Source organism: Pyrus communis, chromosome 9 (assembly GCF_041283825.1).
Source record: "Pyrus communis isolate YQ-2024b chromosome 9, ASM4128382v1, whole genome shotgun sequence".
NCBI classification, from domain to species: Eukaryota; Viridiplantae; Streptophyta; class Magnoliopsida; order Rosales; family Rosaceae; genus Pyrus; species Pyrus communis.
Window position 1 is genome coordinate 2,796,725 of NC_142573.1, and position 20,470 is coordinate 2,817,194.

At 39.7% G+C, this 20,470-nt stretch overlaps 5 protein-coding genes and 1 long non-coding RNA gene across 6 annotated transcripts; 4 read left to right on the forward strand and 2 right to left on the reverse strand.

The window, feature by feature from the left end:
* The first annotated feature begins 1,947 nt into the window (after positions 1–1,947).
* LOC137740318 (transmembrane emp24 domain-containing protein p24delta9) lies at positions 1,948–4,418 on the forward strand. The gene is made up of 4 exons (XM_068480178.2): positions 1,948–2,306; positions 2,730–2,939; positions 3,450–3,526; positions 4,080–4,418. The coding sequence occupies exons 1-4, from the start codon at positions 2,103–2,105 to the stop codon at positions 4,222–4,224; spliced, it is 636 nt and encodes a 211-aa protein (XP_068336279.1). The 5' UTR covers positions 1,948–2,102; the 3' UTR covers positions 4,225–4,418.
* Positions 4,419–4,913: 495 nt separating this feature from the next.
* On the forward strand, positions 4,914–6,791 carry LOC137738746 (pentatricopeptide repeat-containing protein At2g20540). The gene has a single exon (XM_068478223.2). The coding sequence runs from the start codon at positions 5,133–5,135 to the stop codon at positions 6,618–6,620; it is 1,488 nt and encodes a 495-aa protein (XP_068334324.2). The 5' UTR covers positions 4,914–5,132; the 3' UTR covers positions 6,621–6,791.
* Positions 6,792–8,545: 1,754 nt separating this feature from the next.
* Positions 8,546–10,966, reverse strand: LOC137738747 (uncharacterized). The gene is made up of 2 exons (XM_068478224.2): positions 9,568–10,966; positions 8,546–8,898 (listed from the first exon to the last, which is right to left on the reverse strand). The coding sequence occupies exons 1-2, from the start codon at positions 10,891–10,893 to the stop codon at positions 8,812–8,814; spliced, it is 1,413 nt and encodes a 470-aa protein (XP_068334325.2). The 5' UTR covers positions 10,894–10,966; the 3' UTR covers positions 8,546–8,811.
* A 722-nt stretch (positions 10,967–11,688) lies between these two features.
* On the forward strand, positions 11,689–12,643 carry LOC148694030 (uncharacterized). Its single transcript, XR_015966410.1, has 3 exons — positions 11,689–11,924; positions 12,020–12,082; positions 12,461–12,643. It is a non-coding gene; the product is annotated as an uncharacterized LOC148694030 (long non-coding RNA).
* Positions 12,644–15,672: 3,029 nt separating this feature from the next.
* LOC137739324 (uncharacterized protein At5g39570-like) lies at positions 15,673–16,685 on the reverse strand. The gene is made up of 2 exons (XM_088700517.1): positions 16,262–16,685; positions 15,673–15,912 (listed from the first exon to the last, which is right to left on the reverse strand). Exons 1-2 carry the CDS (start codon positions 16,676–16,678, stop codon positions 15,841–15,843), a joined length of 489 nt encoding a protein of 162 aa, XP_088556643.1. The 5' UTR covers positions 16,679–16,685; the 3' UTR covers positions 15,673–15,840.
* Positions 16,671–20,377, forward strand: LOC137739635 (pectinesterase 31). The gene is made up of 6 exons (XM_068479276.2): positions 16,671–17,486; positions 17,574–17,678; positions 18,476–18,553; positions 18,706–18,893; positions 19,442–19,615; positions 19,985–20,377. Exons 1-6 carry the CDS (start codon positions 17,244–17,246, stop codon positions 20,145–20,147), a joined length of 951 nt encoding a protein of 316 aa, XP_068335377.2. The 5' UTR covers positions 16,671–17,243; the 3' UTR covers positions 20,148–20,377.
* Positions 20,378–20,470: the final 93 nt, after the last annotated feature.

The window sequence follows — 20,470 nt, forward strand, 5'->3', positions numbered from 1 at the left end:
ACTCTCGAATGCGTAGTTAAGCAAATTTCACGGCGGATGCTATAACTTGCTTAGGCCATCATGTTAATAGTTTGTGCATTTGGGACGGGATGATCCTTCCTCAAGCTGGAAATGCTTCCTTGTTTGACTCTTGGCGTCTCTTAAAATTGATACTTTTGTTCTTAAAAAAAATGCGTAGATAAATACTGCTAATCACTTGAGTTACAAGAAAAAAAAAAAAAAAAAAAAAAGACAATGTTACAAGATAAGATAATTTGTTGCATTAACTTTGGTTAGTTAATATATACATAACTAGATATATACACATTGATACAAATAAATATTTACATTAAATGGTGAGAAAACAAATTGATATCAGTACTGAACTCGTCATTAAAAAAATTATAATCTAAGCAATAATTAAGTATGGTTGTTGGACGGTGTTTTGGTTGAGGAGGACGATTATAAACCGGATAATGCTAGAGACACCAAAATTCTAAACCAAAATTTGCAAATCAAATGATATGTCACCAATAAGAAATAAGCATGTTAATCAATACTTAAATAACAACTCAATCATCAAAATCCACATCATTTGGTTTACAAAATTTATTAGCATTTGCGTTAGGATTTAAATAATGTGATGATATTTTTTTTTTTTTGAACAAACGATATTATTTATACTAAGGGAGGGGGTGGGCTTAATGTGATTTGGTATTTAAATTTCAATAATGTGATTTGGTAAAACAAGAGTTATACATGTTTGCATCAAAATGTGTTTCAAGTATCTAATTATAGGGTGCATTTTTGCTCATCACTCTCAAGTGGTGGTCATGCTCACCATTTTACTTTTTAGTATTGGATGACTTTAAATTTTGAGATTTACGTCTATCGACTACACACATCTCAAAATTTAACTCATCAAAATGATACAAATGAAATACTGTGCATAACATCAGTTGAGGGTAGTGAGCAAAAATAGAGAAATACTAAGAAAACTCTCAAAAGTGGAACTCTCCATAAACTTTTTGCTATATAATGTTAAGGGTGACAGAGTCAACAAAACTTTAAGATAATATCCTCGGTATTTCTTGCAAAAATATTTCTTACAATTATAGCTGGGACATGCACATTAATATTGCCAACTACAAATGCAATCTTATCCTTCCAAAACCAATATGCAAATTTGAAATTTCTTGAGTACCCAAACGATCATACTTTGGCCACAAGAAGAGAAATCTTTGAGGGTGTCTTTTATTACAACCCGATATTTTAATTTTATTATTTACAAAGATGAAAGTTTGAGTTTGAATGCTAGAAATTTGCACGAATTATTTCATTTTTTTTTAAAAGAAACATTTTGGATCAATTATAAAGATGGTCGATGCTAATGACTTAATTCAGTTGACCAGAGAAGTTTGCTCCATCTTTACGCACCCAAATTTGAATCTCTCACTATAATTTAGATGTAAATCATTGTATCATTTGTCAAAGAGATGAGCTGACATTTGTGACCTAATTTTAATAAACGACTCTTTGTTGGGTTGATAAAAAAAATTAGAATGTAACCTAACCATCTCTTGATCAATTAAGTTACAAACTTCTTATAAGTTTAATCTGATTCTAAATTTCGACATCATATGTGTCATACTAGTACGATAAATTTCTACATATTGAGGTTGGCTAAGTTAGTAAAGTTTCTGCTTTGTGTGTCACCTCACTAATGTTTGAGTCTCACTGCCAGCAATCCTCGTTAATCTGTAATTCATAATTTTTTACGAAAATTCATACTAATGACGTGTAAATCCTTTCAAATCGAGGTTATAAGTATATCCTGATAGTGGCGGTGGTTTAAAAATTTAGTCCTTCCACTAAGCATTACCATTTAATTTTGAAACCCACTTAAAAGCACCAGCAATGAGCTGACATGTCGGCACCTCATTGGCGCCACCAAAATTTATTACCAAAAGAGCGCTTTACTCCCAGAAACCAAGACGTTAACAAACAAAACAGATCTCCACCACCGTTTGTTGAGAAGCTCAAAAACTCCGACCAAAAAACAACTTCCAAATTCCTCCATCGGAGCCGCCACCCACGGCCGGGGTTTCTCTTTCTCGCACAAAATGTCCCGAATCAATTTTCGTATAATTCTGATTCTGGGGTTAATGTCGACGGTAGCGCATTCCATGCGGTTCGACCTCCAATCGGGCGCCACCAAGTGCATTTCCGACGACATAAAGAGCAGCGCCATGACCGTCGGCAAGTATGCCGTCGTCAACCCCAATGAGGGATCTCCTGTACCTGATTCCCATAAGCTCACTGTCAGGGTAATCCCCAAACCATTTCTGTATGTGGGTCTGTTTCTATATCTGAAAATATGATCTGGGTTTTCTTTATCACCAATTTTACAATTGGGTTTTTTGTTCAATCCTGTTTCGAATCTGCTTTCGGAGTCAAATGTGGCAAAAGATTGAATTTTTCAGAGTGAACTGGGTCTGTTTCTATATCTGAAAATATGATCTGGGTTTTCTTTATCACCAATTTTACAATTGGGTTTTTTTGTTCAATCCTGTTTCGAATCTGCTTTCGGAGTCAAATGTGGCAAAAGATTGAATTTTTCAGAGTGAAGTTTAATGTTTAGGCAAAGCATTGATTTCTATAAATTGGGTATATAATGATTTACATTGTAAAATTGGATTTTTGGGAACAGTTTGGAGATTTGATCTGGTGATGCTGTGGGTTTGTAACAGGTAACCTCACCTCATGGAAGTAACTATCACTATGGGGATCATGTGGAGTCGGGAAATTTTGCGTTCACTGCTGCAGAGACTGGTGATTATTCAGCTTGCTTTTGGGTGTCGGATCATAAGCCCTCGACCACGGTGACGATTGATTTTGACTGGAAAACTGGTGTTGCTGCTAAGGACTGGTCCAATGTTGCCAAGAAAGGGCAGATTGAAGTAAGCAATCTTCTGCTTGCACAATGTACATACCTGCATTTCGATATTTGTTTTTGGTGTTTATTCCCTTTTTGTGAATTCCGTCATAAGCGTAAACTTTGTTCTTCCATTCTTTAGAATTTTATCAGGAAATGTGATGCTAGTGAACCCAAAAACTAGGAACACAAGTATTTGTTGATTATGGATCGATGCTATGAAGAACAGATGATTTCTATAACTTGTTAGATTCACAAAAGTACCAAGGAAAAAGAACAAAACCGGAAAGTCTTTTTCTGTCCTCTTCTTCTAATGTAATAATAGTCGGTATGTCTCTTGTTAGCTAGAAAGGCTCTTGTTTAAAGAGTTAGCACTCTTGAAGGAACAGGATTCGATATTGAAATCTGCCAATGTTAATATTGTTAATCTCGTTCATCATTAATTAGTATATTAACGTTGTAGAAACATCAAATGTGCTGATCAAAAGGTATGGTTTTATGTCTTGTGCTGATATTTTTTTTTGCCTTGTGCTAGTTGATGGAACTTGAGCTGAAAAAATTGTATGATACTGTATCATCCATTCATGATGAGATGTTTTATCTACGTGAAAGGTACGTAATTAGTATATCTTGTGTTTCTATTTCCAGCACATGTGGTGGGGTTTCACTTATATGATCTCACCTTATAATCCATGTGCATGCTTGAAGTTAAATTGGTTTTCTGTAAAATTTGAGAATGTGCTGCTTTATTCTTCCAATATTGCTTATCGTTGTCGCTCTAGTCCAGATAAGAGATGAAAGTAATAGGGACGGTTTCCCATTCCACTTTATTTTCTCTCCCCATTCTTTTGCTTCTTCTTCCTCTTTCCCATGTTAAAACATCTCCCTTTAGAATGATACCGTTGAATTCTGCGTAGGACTCAGATGGTTGTTTCCTTCGGCCACTTAATATCAGGAAACTCGTAGAACAGTCTGCAACTTTTTGCTATCAAACATCTTGCATTCTTAGATGCTTTTACACCAGTAACTCATTTGAATCGAAATATTAGACCCCATTTATTCTGAGATTTCTTTGATTGAGAAGAGGCGGCATGTTTCTGTTATACCTGATGTTACATTTTTCCGTTTTCCCTTGTTCTCTTTTTCCTGTCCTGGTGTTTTTCAGGGAGGAAGAAATGCAACAACTTAATAGATCAACTAACTCCAAGATGGCGGTTTTTAGCGGCCTTTCGCTTTTTGTATGCCTGTCGGTGGCTGGTTTGCAACTATGGCATCTCAAGATGTTCTTTGCGAGGAAGAAGCTCCTCTAATTTTCTGTTCTGCAGTTATGTACTCACACTATTTGTTGTTCCCCTGTATTTTGAGGCCAAATCCTAAGTTGGACAGTGATTTGTTCTACTGAGAGCTTAGCTTCTAGAACGGAGTCCCATCAAAGTATTGGTCTGTATTGTTGAAACTGGTTCTCTACGTTTTCCAGGGCAAGGAAACTGACTGACTTCATCAACATCATTTGCAGTCCCTTTGAATACTTAACGTATGAGACCCTTCATCAACATCGTTCGGCAATTAAATATATCGTTCCAGCCCACCGTGTGAGTTTGAGTCTAATTTATAAGAACCCAACTCACTTTTTCGACAACTATTATTGACACTCTTACATTGTCGTTAAATTATAATCAAACTCAATTTATCAACATCTATTATTGATACTTTAAAAATGTCATTCTTTACTCATTAAAACAATATATTAGTAAAGTTTTTATCAATGTGTGTTAAAAGTGGAAATAGGATCCTCTTTGCGAGGATTCGGATGATTAATCAATCGTATTCGTTCATCGTACATCGTGCGGTTAGAAATCATTTTAAAATTTTAATTTAAAATTGAATATAAATAGTATCTAACGAAAATTGATCGTATAATGTACGATGAATGGATACGATTGATTGATTTCCAGATCACCACAAAGAGGATTCGAAGATAATCTTTATCCCTAAAAGTGCTCATTTCCGAATTATATAATGATATTTTTCTAGCCTTAATAACAGCTCTCGTTATCAATTGAAATATCAAAATCATTGTTTGTACAAGCAAATCAAAATCATTGTTTGCACAAGCAAATCAAAATCATTGTTTGTAGGAGCAAAGATCCCAAGTTCACTAACACAGTTTTAAAATACCGTTAATGCCCGAACCAATGTATCAGTGACCAACAAACCCATGCCGCTGCCGGGGCAACAACAATGGCAAGCAAGCCTGAGCTTCAGCCTGGCATACATGGCCCAGAACTGCCTCTCCATGACACACCTCAAGCAAATCCACGGCCGCGCAGTTGTCACAGACCTCCACCACCACGCCATCGTCCTCGCCAAGATGTTCCGTTTCGCCGCCATCTCACCTGCCGGCGACTTAAGCTACGCCCACCGCCTGTTCGACCAAATGCCCCAACCAAACACTTTCTTCTACAATACCCTCATCCGTGGCTACTCTAAAAGCTCGTCTCCTTCCGAATCGGTGGTTCTTTTCAACCAGATGAGGCTTAACTGCGTCGACCCAGATGAGTTTACCTTCACGTTTTTGCTGAAATCGCGGTCAAGGATGAAAATTGATGCTGCTCCGATTGTGGGGTCCGATGAGATTCATGGGATTGCGTTGAAGTTTGGATTTTGCGCCCATTTGTTTGTACAGAACGCATTGATTCATATATATGGGGCGAGAGGGATACCGGTTGCGGCGAGGCGAGTTTTCGATGAGGCGGTGGCTCCTGACGTCGTTTCGTGGTCGGGTTTGGTTATTGCGCATGTGAGAGCGGGGGAATTGGAGTTTGCACGGCAGGTGTTTGATGAGATGCCTGAGAGGGATGTGGTTTCCTGGACTGCTATGATTTCTGCGTATTCCCAAGCAAAGTATTCGAGGGAAGCGCTTGATTTGTTTTGGGAGATGAATCGAGAGGGAGTGATGCCTGATGAAGTCACCATGGTGAGTGTAATCTCAGCGTGTGCAGATTCCGCTGATGTAGAAACGGGGATATGCATCCATCGATATATTGATGAGAACGGGTTTTTGTGGATGGTTTCACTTTGCAATGCGCTGATTGACATGTACGCAAAGTGTGGATGCATGGACCGAGCATGGCAACTGTTCAATAAGATGAGCCGGAAGAGCTTGGTCACTTGGAATTCGATGATTTCAGCATGCGCTAACCATGGCAATGCCGATGATGCATTTGGTTTGTTTGAGTGCATGACTGCTGCTGGTGGTGCACCGGATGGTGTCACCTTTTTAGCCCTTTTAGTTGCGTATACACACAAGGGATTGGTAGATGAAGGGCTCAAACTATTCGAGAGAATGCAAACAGACTATAGAATCGAGGCACGAATTGAGCATTATGGTTGTGTGGTTGATATGTTAGGGAAGGCAGGACGACTAGAGGAAGCATACAGATTGATTAGTAGTATGCCAATTCGGGGCAACGATGTTATTTGGGGAACACTGCTTGCAGCTTGCAGAACTTATGGGGATGCTGATATGGGGGAGAGGGTAGTGAACAGGCTGTTAGAGTTGAAACCAGATGAAGGCGGGTACTACATTCTCCTTCGTGATATTTATGTTGCGGCCGGAAGGACAATGGAAGCAAATGCAATGAGGCAAAGCATGAAGGTTAACGGTGCTAGTAAGACTCCCGGATGCAGCTGGGTGGGAGCATAACGTTGGCCAGAAGAAGAGTAGAACTGTAATCCATGAGTCTTCGGCTTAGTTTAGTATTATTCGCTTGGATCGCTTACAAAACGTTGAGCGCTATTAAAAATGTAACATCTTTCACGATTGTTTAGGTGAGTTCGATTCATATACATATTAAACTCAAGATTTGTTGTCACACCTTCTGGAATGTCCACAAGTTCATTCGAATCAAGATGTGATGGCCATCACTCAAAGGGTGACAAAGCCAAAAATGTATAAATGAAAGATAAACAAAAACTTCACCTATGCAAGTAACTATTACAAAATCCTTATAGAATACCAAAATAAGAAAAACTCTTAAATCCCTTTGTCTAACACAAACTCAACTTGTCTTGTAAAATAACACAAGTTCATTCGAATCAAGATGTGATGGCCATCATCCAAAGGGTGACGAAGCCAAAAATGTAAAAACGAAAGAAAAACAAAAACTTCACTTATACAAGTAACTATTACAAAATCCTTATAGAATACAAAAATAAGAAAAACTCTTAAATCCTTTTGTCTAACACAAATTCAGCTTGTTTAGCACCTGTCTTGTAAAATAACTCATTTGTAAAATAAAAGGGTGAGGGGTGAGTAACAACCACCGTCGCTCAGTAAGTAGAATATATCATATGCCAGTCAAGCAATGCCATTTTAGTTACTAAGGAAAATACAATAATAATATCAAATCAATATGCACGTAATACCATATCACATCATCATTTTATGTGTTCATTATATCCTTCATAAATAGTAACCCATCACGTGACTTCTATTGGCTATTCTGGCTTAGTGTCTTCGTGTGCGGTTTACATTTATACCTCGGATTAATGCAACACTAAAATTCTTATGCTCCATGAACAATTCCAAATATCCACATATCACTATATTAATAATTCTGAAAGCATTTCCACAAATCCAACATGTTTGACTTAAAATAGAGAGATATTTGAAAATAAGTATAATTTGCAACACATTACATAAATCACTCATCTCGATTCCGAACTTTGACAAGACAACCTAACTAACAAACTCCACACTAAACCTCTAATTATATCGGATGTTCCCGGATGCTTACTAACCAAATGGAGCAGCAGCTCCTTGTTTTTGGGGCTTTCGGAGCTCTCTGTGCGTGCAGAGGAAAGGAGAATGTTTGAGGGGAGAAGAGAAATGAGAGTGATAAGAATGAGCTGAGAGAACGAGAGGTGTCGGGAGAGGAAAGAGAGTTAAAATAAAATTATTGGTTAGTGGGAGTGAGAAGACAAAGAATGTGGTCCAAGTGTTTAGATTATACAAATGAGAGAGCGGACACGTTGATGAGGGAAGATGGTGGGGAAAAGAAAAGTATTTATATAGTGATGATGTTGTTGATAAGATAAAAGGGTCATGATGATATTTGTAGAAAAAAAAAAGGATAAGATTGTTTGCCCATTCATTTTTCTTTCCTTTTCATCTTCTTTTATTTTTTTTAACCGTTAATTTCATGTTAAGTTAATTTAATACTTCAGATTTTACTAGCTCACACATTTTTACTCTCATTTCTTCCTCTTCGTTTCTGCTGCCGCATTCACAAACCAAGAAACATTTTTGGCTGCACAACAACATCCTCCACCAAGGATGCCATCGAATTACAGTACAATTTCCGAGTTGCTTTTCGGATTCTAAATCATGGGTTTCCTTCTTTGCTTCCAAAAAATAATGGGTTTTTAACCAATCTGCTGATTGTTCAAGTGGGCGAGACAGATTGACGACAATGGGGAAGGATCCCACTTCTTGATTTAAAACTTGAAAGAAACCCAACCAAAAAAGGGGTTCTCATAATTGTAATCACTCGCTGAACTCAAATTTTCCGACCTCCGAGTGTGATTCTATAAAAATTGAAATCAAATCCAATTTTCAAGCACACTGTGTAGCAATAAAAGGTTCATAGATAAACTCAACACACATGAATTAATGGGCTAAATACAATCCAATCCGGTTTTAAGTATGTTTATTGAGGAGCAACGATGCACACACGACCGCACGCTTGAATTCGGATAGCCTCCGTTTAGCGTTTAGAACACACACTCACACATGTAACACAATACCATTCAAAAGGAAAACATGCCGAAACCCTTTTATTTAGTAGCTAAAGTACGGCATGCATCTCCCGTTAATAAGGCAGTAAGTATTATGATCACTCATCGTCATAGCTCTTGCGTTGGTGGTGGTGCTTGTGGCGGCGCTGCTTTTTCTCCTCATCGTCATCTGAGTCGTCATTTCCCTGCCATATTCAGAAAAGAGAATCAGATGCAGATAACACAAGCCAGCCAGCAGTGATGGGCAAATAAAAGGTACATTTTCACACTTTCAGACCACATTCACCAGAAATGCAAAGAATTTACCCAAAGACTACAGAAGGGGTGAAAGTTGATTAGGAAACAGAAACATCAAAGACCTATATGCATTACATAGATTCGAGCTTGCAGTGACACACCCGGCCGCGATGTCCAGTGACACACCCGGCCGCGATGTCCAGTGAACACCGAAACCGAAACCGAAACCGAAACCGAAACCGTGCAGGCCATCACTAAAATTATCATAAAAAGATAACTAAAATTATCAACTGTCAAATTTACCGAAAATTCGACAAAACTTGCCCTAAAATAGGTCTTTGGGACTGCTTGGAAAGGTTATAGGATTTAAATTGTCTAAAACCAGCAACACCAAGAACTTGAGCCGCTGCTCAGTACTATGTTCTGATGGCATTCCTCTTCATTTAGAAGTGAAAAATCTTAGGTTCGAATTTCATGGATAACGAATCCAATACCAAATTAGGTTAGGTTGTCCATGGCTTAGCCGAACTTCAACTTTCCTTAGTGTAAAAACAAAATTAAAAAAAATAAAAAAATTTGATGCAAAACAATTTAAAAGGGCGAAGCGAAGTTCTCACATATTTCTTGCGACCATAGCCTTCTTCACCGTACCCCTGCTCCTCGCTCCTCCCATAGCTGGGCTTCTCATACTCCCCACTTTCCTGGCCCTCATAGCTGGGCCTCCCATAGCTAGGCCTCGGGGGTGGCGGCTCATCTCCATAACCGGTCATCCTCGGCGGTGGCGGCTCATCTCCATAGCCGGTCCTCCTCGGCGGTGGCGGCTCATCTCCATAGCCGGTCCTCCGCGGCGGTGGCGGCTCATCTCCATAACCGGTCGGCTCATCTCCATAGCCGGTCCTCCTCGGCGGTGGCGGCTCATCTCCATAGCCGGTCCTCCGCGGCGGCTCTTCGCCGTGACCCGGCCTCTCAAACTCGGTCCTCCCATAGCTCGGCCTCTCCTCGCTTTCTGGCGTCTCATAGCTGGGCTGCCCATAGCTTGGCCTTCTCGGCGGCTCTTCGCCATAACTACCCTCCTCACCATAGCTCGGCTTTCTCGGTGGCTCTTCGCCATAACCAGATTCCTCACCGTAGCTGGGCTTCCGACCATACCCAGATCCGAATTCAGCTGGCGGTGCCTCAAACTCGGGCTTTCGCCCGTACCCAGATCCATATTCGGACTCGGGTGCCTCGTACTCGGGCTTTCTCCCGTACCCAGATCCATACTCGGGTTCGGGTGCGGGCTTTCTCCCGTACCCAGATCCATACTCGGGTTCGGGTGCCTTATTCTCGGGCTTTCTCCCGTACCCAGATCCATACTCGGGTTCGGGTGCTTTATACTCAGGCTTTCGCCCGTGCCCAGATCCATACTCCGATTCGAGCGCCTCGTGTTCCGGCTTCCGACCGTACCCAGTGTATTCGGAGCTGGGCTCATCAGCTTCGGGCCTTCGTTGGTACCCAGAGCCGTATTCCGAACCGGATTGTCCATACTCGGGCTTCCGACCATAACCCGATTCAGGCCTCTCGGATCCGAACTCGGGTCTCTCCTCCCCACCAGGCTGGAAACCATAGGCCGGCTGGGGCCTTCCTTCGTACTCTCCCTCTGGATGTCCCCCGCCGGGATTGAACCCGACAGCTGGTCCGGGTCGGTGCGCGGGTCGGGCGTAGTGTGTGTACTCGTCTTCGAGAGCCTCGTCGGCGTAGGCGGAGGGCTCGGAATACGACGAGAACTGGGGGCGATCGTAATCGAAATCATCAGTCGGCGATGAGTTGGGGTGGCAGGTCTCGTCGGACGGGTCGAGAGGGCGGCCGAAGGTCAGATAAATGTCGTATCCCCCGCCGTAGGGCGTCGGATCGTACTCTTCGAAGTAAGTGGCTTCGTCCTGGGCGTGCGTGTAGTACGGCATCGTTTAGATCTTGAAAATGCGACTGTCAAAGTTGACGAGGGAGCGAGATCTCGGGGGTGCGTATTTATAGTTGTCGACGATTTTCGCGTCGGGTATATTTCCTTACTGGTTAGTGACACGCGGACGGTTCGTGTCCGGCCTGTGGGCCTTGTGTCATTTTTGTGGGCCCATTAAATTATTGGATCTAGTCGGCAGGAGAAACACTCAAATAAGAATGGGACGCATATTGTTGGTCGGTCCTAATTTTATTGGAGGATATCATATAAATGTAGTACGAAAAATATAATGTGAGTAGTATTATTTTTATTTTATTTTATTTTATACATATAAGAGCGTTAAATTTATAATAATATCTTACTTCCAAAATAATTTGAAGTAGATTAGGACTGAAAGCAATTAATAAATCGACAACATCTTACTTCTTTTTTTTTAGCGACAACTGTAAATCTCATTTCTACTTAATTCTACAAAAAAGGAAAAAATCTCATTAAATTATCATTTCTAAGAGTCCATGTTATTTGTTTGTTTCCAGTTGAGTTAGTTAGCTAACTTCATTTATACTTAATTCCACGAAAAAGAAGAAATCTCATTAAATTATCATTTTTAAGAGTCAAACTAACTTCATTTCTACGAAAAAGAAATCTCATTAAATTATCATTTCCAAGAGTCAAATCTTAGATGATATTTGTTTGTTTCTAATTGAGTTGGTTGGACTTGAGCCTCCATATTATATTATATATACTAAAACTTAGTTTTCCTCAACACTGTTTATTAACAGTGTTTTGACGTAATTTCCCTTTATTTGCTAACAATTCTCGACTTCTTTTGTGTATAGTATAGTAAAATCACGGATTTACCCTTCTGTACGCGTGTCCGTCATCGTAGAAAGGAATGGGACGGGTGGCACTCTTCTCTTGCTTCTCTCAGGTGGATCTCTAGAATTTTCCTTTGGTTTCCATCGCCATCACCCAACCAATCCATCAAACTCATCATTATACCCCACTAATTGCTCTCTCACTCTTTCCATCAAGGTATGTCGTTTATTGTATTGTGAATGTGTTTTTCTCTGTTAATCTGTATTGGTTTTCTATTCTGATTTAGTTAATCGAGTTTGTTTTTATTTGAGCTATTTGGTCCATGCTAAAGTTATTGAACGGTAGAACACCGGAACCAGTGATCTTTCAAAAAGGTTGGTTCTTCTATATATATATATATATATATATATATATATATATATATATATATATATATATATATATATATATATATATATATATATATATATATGTATATATATTTTATCCTTTTGGTCGTTTTGAATGGACTTCTTGTAATCTAAATGAAGCTAAATTATTGAATAGTTGTTTTTGTATATTGTATTTGCTTTGTCAAATTAGTTCTTTTTTGTTGAAAAATGTTATTTGGTTTTGCAGATCAAAGTTTTTCAGCAAGAAAAATATTTGGCAAATTAAATTTACATATGAATACTTACATTTATTTAGCATTTTCCATTCGTCTTTACTTTTAGTGCATTGTGGTCTTAATTTAATTGCATGGTTGGTTTCAGGATTTCTTGAGTCGAATAACAACATGGGTGATCAAAAGGTAAAAAAGCAGTTGGTCTCTGCTTTCAAGATGACTTCTTTCCATGCCCGTCCTCCCTCTTAAGTCAACTGAGGATTCAAATCCAGCGGATCCAGCTCGAGATAATTTTTAGTGATGTGTTTTTAATAGAATTGCAGATTTGAGTAGTGAGTTTTTACATTGGTGTTATTTTTTTAACAATTTATAGTGCTATTTGTAAAATTTAGAACAACTATAATATCGTTTGATTTCAATTTGTAATTGCTTCTTTTGATACATTTAAGCTTAATTATGTTAGTAAATTTTTATATCTTATGTCCAAATACATGTACAATATAGTGTTTGATACGTATACAATATAGTATAGGATACATATACAGTAGTGTATATGAATAGTTTTTATATTCTTGCTGACCATTTTCAATGTACGCATTTTGTATGTAGAGTGTGAAAAATGCCTTCTTCACAAAGGCAAAATTGAACATATTCTACTTCATATGAAAAGAAGAGGTTAGTTTGATTGTCATTGCTTTTTTGATATGGTTAAATTCTAAGCTACTTGGCTTACGTCGAATTTAATTGTTTGCTTGCCCAAGTTGAAGTCATTCGTTTTATTAATGCTGGTGACCAAAATCAACCTGAGTTAATGTTAAAACAATATCATAATTTTCATTAGTCTTTGATTGCCTTAACCCTTTTCTTTTCCGTCTTTACCAAAATTTCATGAAATTTTTGCATAAATTTTTTTTTATAGAAATTAAGTTGATTCACTATTTTACTGTCTCTTGGTAGAATTTTTTTATTCGTTGTTCAAAATTAGTGTTGCAATTTTAAGTGGTTGAAGAGACCCTTTTGAGATTAGCATCTAATATCTTCTTTAACACAATTTTTTTATATTATATTATCAAAAGCTGTAATATCTCCATTTTAAGGTTTGCAATTTCAGAACAATGTGTTGATGAAACACAGAAAGGAGTCCTTCAACATGGAACATGAAGATGTAATTAAAGTTTCTACAGAAGCTACTATACACTTAATTAACAATGACAATGATGAATCTCTTCACATTGCAAAGCTCATCCCCTCCATTAGCAATCCTAGACAGTTTGAGGTAACATCCTCAATTCATTTTATCAATTTATTTGTTTGAGCTATTAATTATAGCACAAACCCAATTAAATTTCAATACAAAAACTTGAATTTTGTCTTAATTTTAATAGTTGGAGTTAGTAATTTATATCATTGATTTAACGTTGTACAACTATTCTTCCATGCTGGTTCCGCAAATCCGTGAACTCCGCACCAGAAATCAATGACTCTGATATATGACACCTATATGTTAGTTATTGTAAATATCTTTGTAAATAGATTTTCACGTGAATATAAATAGTGTTGTATATCTGTTTGGGCCCAAAATATTATTGCTGGGCCGAGCAGCAGGTTGTGCTCAGCCCAAGGTGATGATAAAGGCTATGGGCCGAATAATAAATCCCGGATCAGCTGGCAGGGTCGGCCAAATCCTATCCTAAGAGGTCCGGATAAATAGGAGAGGTCGAGGAAGTCCTAGTGCGACCAGGAGTCTCGACCGGCAAGGAATGGAGTCTCGAAAAGAAGGAAAATTCAGAATCCCAGTAGGAATAGGTTTGTTCGAGTTAGAGGCGAAATGGGGCAAGGACTCCCAATCCAAATCAGAATTGGTTTTCAAGGAATGGGGCACTATAAATACAAGAAATCATGCAACAGAAAATGACCTTGAAATCAGCATACAATTGCCCTGCGCAAAACCTCTCAACACCTTGAGATTTTTTCCTTTTCTTTTCCTGCCGACACACCTTCAGTTTGGATAAACAGCACTGTGGAAGCGCCCGGTGAGCACCTTCAGTTTGGATAAACAGCACTGCTGCCGCAGAATCAGCCGACCGAGAAGCATCTTCAGTTTGGATAAACAGCACTGCGTCGAGGTCGACCGATTATCTATCCAAGTCTCGGTCGAGAAAGGTTTTCGAACCTTTGTTGGCAGAGGTCACCTTGCTAGCCTTCTCGGCATAGTTAGGTGTTACGAATTACATTGCTCGGCGTACTGGTCGCCGAGTGGTTTTATGATTGGATACTCACAAGTGAGTTTCAGGGTTCGGCATTCCGACGGCCGAACTACGTTTACCATCAAGACATACATCACGTTCGAGTACCTGTGCCCATACACCTTGGTCTCGATTCGACGTGCTTATACTCTCACGAATATAATCACAGTGACCGAATCGGGCTCGGACGATTTGTGAACTCCGCAGAATTAGCAGCCTTGTCTTCAGGCTGTAGAACCCAGAGACCGAGAGTGTTCCTTCCTCAGTCGCAATCGCAAGTTAAAGAAGTCAGCGACGCGCTCAAAGCTACATCAACAAATTTTACTCCTCGGCCAGGCTCGGCCGACGAGTTGGCACGCCCCGCATTCGACCGAATGACGTAGTTAGCTTATTAGTTACTCGGCCTGCGCGCCACGTAGGTTTTGTAATTTTTAGGGTCAACAATATCGTAGGTATTTAGAACTCTCTGCATGTTTTAGTTTTAAAACCCGCAGCAACGTGCGAGTACCATTGCTAGTACGTACTATACAAGAGTTGTGAACTTGAATGATCGAGCAGAGCTCACCCTACCTTGAGCTCCCTTGTAAAAAGTTTGGAGTGGTTCAAAAGTTTGGAGTGGTTCAAAAGTTTTACAAGCTGAACATACTAATGCTCAAACTTGGCTTGTTTTTCAATGGAGCCGAACTAGCTTGGCTTGGTTCTTTCACAAGCCAAACTTCGACGAGCCAAACCCAATGCGAATTTAAACAGTTTTGAACCAATTTACAGCCCTAATTGCATGGTTTACTTTTTTAATTAGTGGCAAATATTTATTCGATCGGTAATATTACTGAAATTATGTTTTAGTTGTACGAGAGAATACCTATAAAAGGACGACCACACTTACAAAGAGTGAAACTCTGTCCCACATATTTCCTAAAAGGTTTCACTAATTGGCTAGACTGCCCACTCTTTGTGATTGTAGTTGAATGGATGATGTGTCCTTGGTAGAAAGCCTTGGTTTCTTTCAAGTGATGTGTTCGAACAATTCTGATACCATCTTTGCTCGAATCACTTAATTTGGTTTCAAAAACTTTGAGCGGAGGACGACCTGTGTAAGTATTCTTCAAGGCAATAAAACAACAAAAAGTTGATTCTACTGCACCCAAGGTCCCAAGCGATTTTTATACGTACATTTTCATACGGTGTTGAGACAAATTTGCAATCAAATTAAGCAGTGAACAATGCCATAAAATCAATTTAAGAAGGATGGCACATGACATGAGTACCCGACGTATGTTAGTTACTGAATTGCTTGGTCGCTAGTACAGCATCCCGGCCACCATGATGATCGACTGCCGCCAGGCGACGTAGACTGCATGCATGCAACAGATAATAACACAACGTTTAGACATAAATACTTAAAGAAACACTTTGCTTAATTCTAATATGTGCATGTATGGTTGTTTCACTCTCATTAAAGTAACACATTTCGATAAATAAACACGTAAAACATACGTGCTTGTCATACAATACACTTAATTCAAACTTTTAAACCATAATGCATTTTTTCTCTTCATTCGACGGGTTTGATGTATATGTTTTCAATGCATTTATTTCTTTTATCACGTGTAGATGGACTAGTAAACACATAAAACATACGTGCATGTCAACTAAAAACATAATGCAAGATTCCAAATAAGAGAATAAGAGTGGTTTCTCACATATTTCTTGCGACCATAGCCTCCTTCCCCTGCAGGAGTACTCTCTTCGTCGTCAAAAGACCCGCTTTTCCTCCCTCCTCCATACCCCTTCTCTTTCCCACCACCCAAATTCTGTTTCCGAATATTGTACTGGTCGCCATCGTGCGACGGTCCGGCGTAACTGCTGTACTCCTCTTTCACGGCCTCCTCGTCGTACGCAGACAACTCTTTGTACGACGGGAACTCCGGCTCGTTGCAATCATCGGAGGCCGACCCCGACGAGTGGCGGTAGCACGTCTTCTCCGTAGGTTGTAGAGGCCGGCCATAAGTCAATCCCATGTCGTATCCGCCCTCGTAAGGCGTCGGGTCATACTCCTCGAACATGTCGGCGCCGTCGTCGGTATCCTTCGTCGCGTAGTACGAGCGGTAACGCGTCATTATTGTAATATCGAATTTTGATGAGGTTTTGATCAACTTTTCCTGATGAGAAGAATATAAGTCTTAAATGTTGCTTAACGCTCTATATATGGCGGTTGACAATTTCTCCTGCGAAAAATCGTGTCAAAAAGTGCAATCTCAAGGCCAAATTTACACCCTTTGGTTTCATTATTTACCCTAAATTTTACAGTGGCCTGCATTATTTTGAGGGTTTTGTTTTAATTTTGTCCGTGTAATTGCAAAAAGTAATGTTATTCACACTCGTTTTTATTTATCGTATACACTTATTAACTGGAGTCGAAATCCGTATCGAAAACTTGTGAGTATTGGGCCACATGTTCCTTTCTATGGGCCCTTTGGACCCGGCCCATTACAAAGCCGACATCACCAGATTCCAAGAACTAAACTTTAAACATTTTTTATCTGATCCTCTGTCACTGTCGATCCGGCTGGCTGGACCGATACTCTGCTTTTAATCTTCGCGACCATCGATCCAATCGCCACTGCATGCAAAGACACAAACTTTAACAAATTCCCACTTCGGAGAGCTCCCAGATCGTGAGAAATGGCGGCCCTCGTTCTCAGGGTCGCGCAGGATGGCTCCGGCGACTTCCGGACGGTGCAGGAGGCCATCGACGCCGTTCCTCTCTGCAACACCCGTCGCACCGTGATTCGCGTCGCTTCCGGAATCTACCGGCAGCCGGTGTACGTGCCCAAGACGAAGAACCTCATCACGCTCGCGGGTCTGGCTCCGGAGCTCACTGTGCTCACCTGGAACAACACCGCCACCAAAATCGAGCACCACCAGGTGAGGTAGTACCCTTTTTTTATGCTACCCAGTAGGGTTTTTGACACGTGTATGAAGGGTTTTGCTGACGTAGTAGATTTTTGGTAGGCTTCTCGGGTGATCGGAACTGGGACTTTCGGGTGTGGGAGTGCTATTGTGGAAGGAGAGGATTTTATTGCAGAGAACATCACTTTTGAGAACTCAGCTCCTGAGGTTAGCTTTGTTTCTGTTCTTGGTTTCGTTTCATTATTTAGTTATAGTTCAAAGTTTGCATCTTTTGATTGCATTTCTGTATATTGAGCATGGTGAAACTTGTAATCTGAAGTTGAAATTTTGAACCTGTTGGTTTGTTTTGTTTTGTTTTGGTTTTCTTCTGTGGAGTGTTATGAATGTTGGAGGTACTAGTTTCGTTGGATTAACCAGGTTTTTGAAATCTTATTTGCGAGTGAAGGAAAGGAGAAAAGGATCCTCGCAAGATCCTTTTCCTGGGGATCCCGTGATCATGTCCGTTCATCGTACATCGTCGTGGTCAGAAATTATTATAAATTAATTTGTACGATGAACGGACACAATCATGGAATCTCCCGGATCCCAGGAAAAGGATGCAGGATCCTTTACCAAGGAAAGGATGCTATGATTGGAAGACAAGGAGATTTTTCAGTTTTGTTTTGATTAGGGAAAACCGGGTTTGGAACGTTCAGCCAACACAAAAATCTCATTTTCGTTACTTTTGGTAATGGAGAGAAAAGGCGAGCAATGAAGCTCGAAAAGCCTCTCTTTCTCCCATTTTCTTAATCGAAAATACACTTTAAAGGTTCTGAAAACCAACATCTTTGTCATCAGAGAAGTTGTGGAATGTTTAAACTTTGTTGTTAGAGGTTGTTGGAAATGTACAAACTTATGTCTTTTATAGTAATACAAAGTCCTTCGAATTTTCCTTTCACTCTTTGAACTTCATTCACTCTCAACATTGTGTTTAACTTTTTTATTCCCTCTGTTTTGTTCGGTAGGGATCGGGTCAAGCTGTGGCAATTAGAGTAACAGCTGATCGATGTGCCTTCTATAACTGCAGGTTCCTTGGATGGCAGGTATACCCATTGTCCCAATTAGTCAGTTATTTTCTTTAATTTCCTTTTGGGTACAAACTGTTACTGTTTTTACTGGGTAACCACGAGCTATTTGAGGATAAGTGAGAGCAGTTATCAGTCTAATTGGAGGGTCCTTTCGATTTTTAATGCAGGATACCCTATACCTGCATTATGGAAAGCAGTATCTGAAAGATTGTTATGTTGAAGGAAGTGTGGACTTCATTTTCGGCAATAGCTCAGCACTTCTGGAGCATTGTCATATCCATTGCAAGTCAGCAGGTTTCATAACTGCCCAAAGCAGGAAATCTTCCCAGGAGACAACAGGATATGTATTCTTAAGGTATGTTGGTTTGCTAACCTTTTGCCCATCTTGGTTGAAGTTGCTTGTGGCTTACATAGGCAATTGAATCCTTGAATTGTATGGAACCATGTTTAGTTCTCTCTTTTCTTGGAGAAGTAACTATCAACCAAAAATAGCGAAAGGAAAAAGAGACAATAATGATACTTATGCTATAATATTTTTTGGATGTGGTCCAATATCCCAGTGGATAGGGTTTTGGTTTCCACCCATATGTCCCGGGTTCAAAACTCCCCCGTCCCCTAAATTGTTGTTGTAGTTTTGAACCCTCCCCCTCCCCTTAATAATAATAATAATTTAAAAGGGAAAATTAATATTTGAATGAAATCTTGCCGTGATACTCTCTTGACGCTTTAGACTTTCCGGTTTCCCTATGTCTTTCTGATACAAGTTAGAGTTCCATACTTTCTAATGCAACATTTGATAACTTATGAAACTTGGTTGTGTTTTCTTGTACTTCATTGATGAACGATTGATGATTTGTTTTCTTTTACTTCAAAAACCAACCATGTTTTCTTGAATTGTTGCAGATGTGTAATCACTGGAAATGGTGGGACTTCATATGCATATCTAGGACGACCGTGGGGACCTTTTGGAAGAGTCGTTTTTGCATATACATATATGGATGGATGCATCAGACATGTAGGATGGAATAATTGGGGTAAAACAGAGAATGAACGAAGTGCTTGCTTTTATGAATACAGGTATGCATACTTTAGTCCATCTGCATAGTACTTCTATTCTACAGTGCCTCCGTTTGGTGGAACGTTGTCTTATCAAACCAAACGATGGACATGGACTACAATAACTTCGGAGGAACGTGGTGTCTTATCAAACCAAACTAGTTTGTTTTTAGATGGTTCATGTGGGGTACCTAAAAGTAAAATTAAACAGAGCTGAGAAGGGAAAGATGTTTACCTTAATTGGGTTCTCAAGCTTGTGGCTTTGTTACCTGCTCTTGCGCGTAACAACTTCTTGAAGTAGTGATTGTTGTTTTGAAATTTAAAGTTTCTTTCGAGTTCGTGAGTAGAGACAGAGTTTGACAAGCTTGCATCGTTGAATGAAAATTGCAGGTGTTTTGGACCGGGTAGTTGCCTATCGAAACGGGTGACATGGGCTAGAGAACTGGTAGACGAGGAAGCAGACCAGTTCCTCCAGCATCGTTTCATCGACCCAGATCCAGGAAGGCCTTGGCTTGCCCAGAGAATGGCCCTGAGAATACCATATTCTGCCTAGGAGTTAAAACATGGGAAATAATCCCTATAAAGTTGGTCGAGTATACTGAAATCATTTTACGACGAAAGAATAAGATATGCACTGTAGCTATTTCAAGATGCCCGAGGCGTTACAAGGCCATTTTTAGCGTTTGAGCTTCGTATCCCGCCCGATGTAACTGCTTGTTTCAAAGACTTTTATGTTTTGATTTGGCTAGATTTATCCATGATAATATTGATTAACTCGTTCCATTCTTTGGTTTCATTTTCATCCTTGGCCTTCAACATGGATAGTTTATGTTATTACTTATCTTGTGATGATAAAAATCCTTTTCTATTCGACCT

Bases quoted from the DNA above. Each gene is read 5' to 3' on its own strand.
- LOC137739635 (XM_068479276.2), top strand. From the start codon at position 17,244: ATGGCGGCCCTCGTTCTCAGGGTCGCGCAGGATGGCTCCGGCGACTTC. The intron at 18,554-18,705 runs GTATACCCATTG...TTTTTAATGCAG, and splicing joins GCAGGTTCCTTGGATGGCAG to GATACCCTATACCTGCATTA. The intron at 18,894-19,441 runs GTATGTTGGTTT...GAATTGTTGCAG, and splicing joins ACAGGATATGTATTCTTAAG to ATGTGTAATCACTGGAAATG.
- LOC137740318 (XM_068480178.2), top strand. From the start codon at position 2,103: ATGTCCCGAATCAATTTTCGTATAATTCTGATTCTGGGGTTAATGTCG. The intron at 2,940-3,449 runs GTAAGCAATCTT...GCCTTGTGCTAG, and splicing joins CCAAGAAAGGGCAGATTGAA to TTGATGGAACTTGAGCTGAA. The intron at 3,527-4,079 runs GTACGTAATTAG...GGTGTTTTTCAG, and splicing joins ATGTTTTATCTACGTGAAAG to GGAGGAAGAAATGCAACAAC.
- LOC137738747 (XM_068478224.2), bottom strand. From the start codon at position 10,893: ATGCCGTACTACACGCACGCCCAGGACGAAGCCACTTACTTCGAAGAG. The intron at 8,899-9,567 runs GTGAGAACTTCG...TGAATATGGCAG, and splicing joins GCTATGGTCGCAAGAAATAT to GGAAATGACGACTCAGATGA.
- LOC137738746 (XM_068478223.2), top strand. From the start codon at position 5,133: ATGCCGCTGCCGGGGCAACAACAATGGCAAGCAAGCCTGAGCTTCAGC.
- LOC137739324 (XM_088700517.1), bottom strand. From the start codon at position 16,678: ATGACGCGTTACCGCTCGTACTACGCGACGAAGGATACCGACGACGGC. The intron at 15,913-16,261 runs GTGAGAAACCAC...GCATGCATGCAG, and splicing joins GCTATGGTCGCAAGAAATAT to TCTACGTCGCCTGGCGGCAG.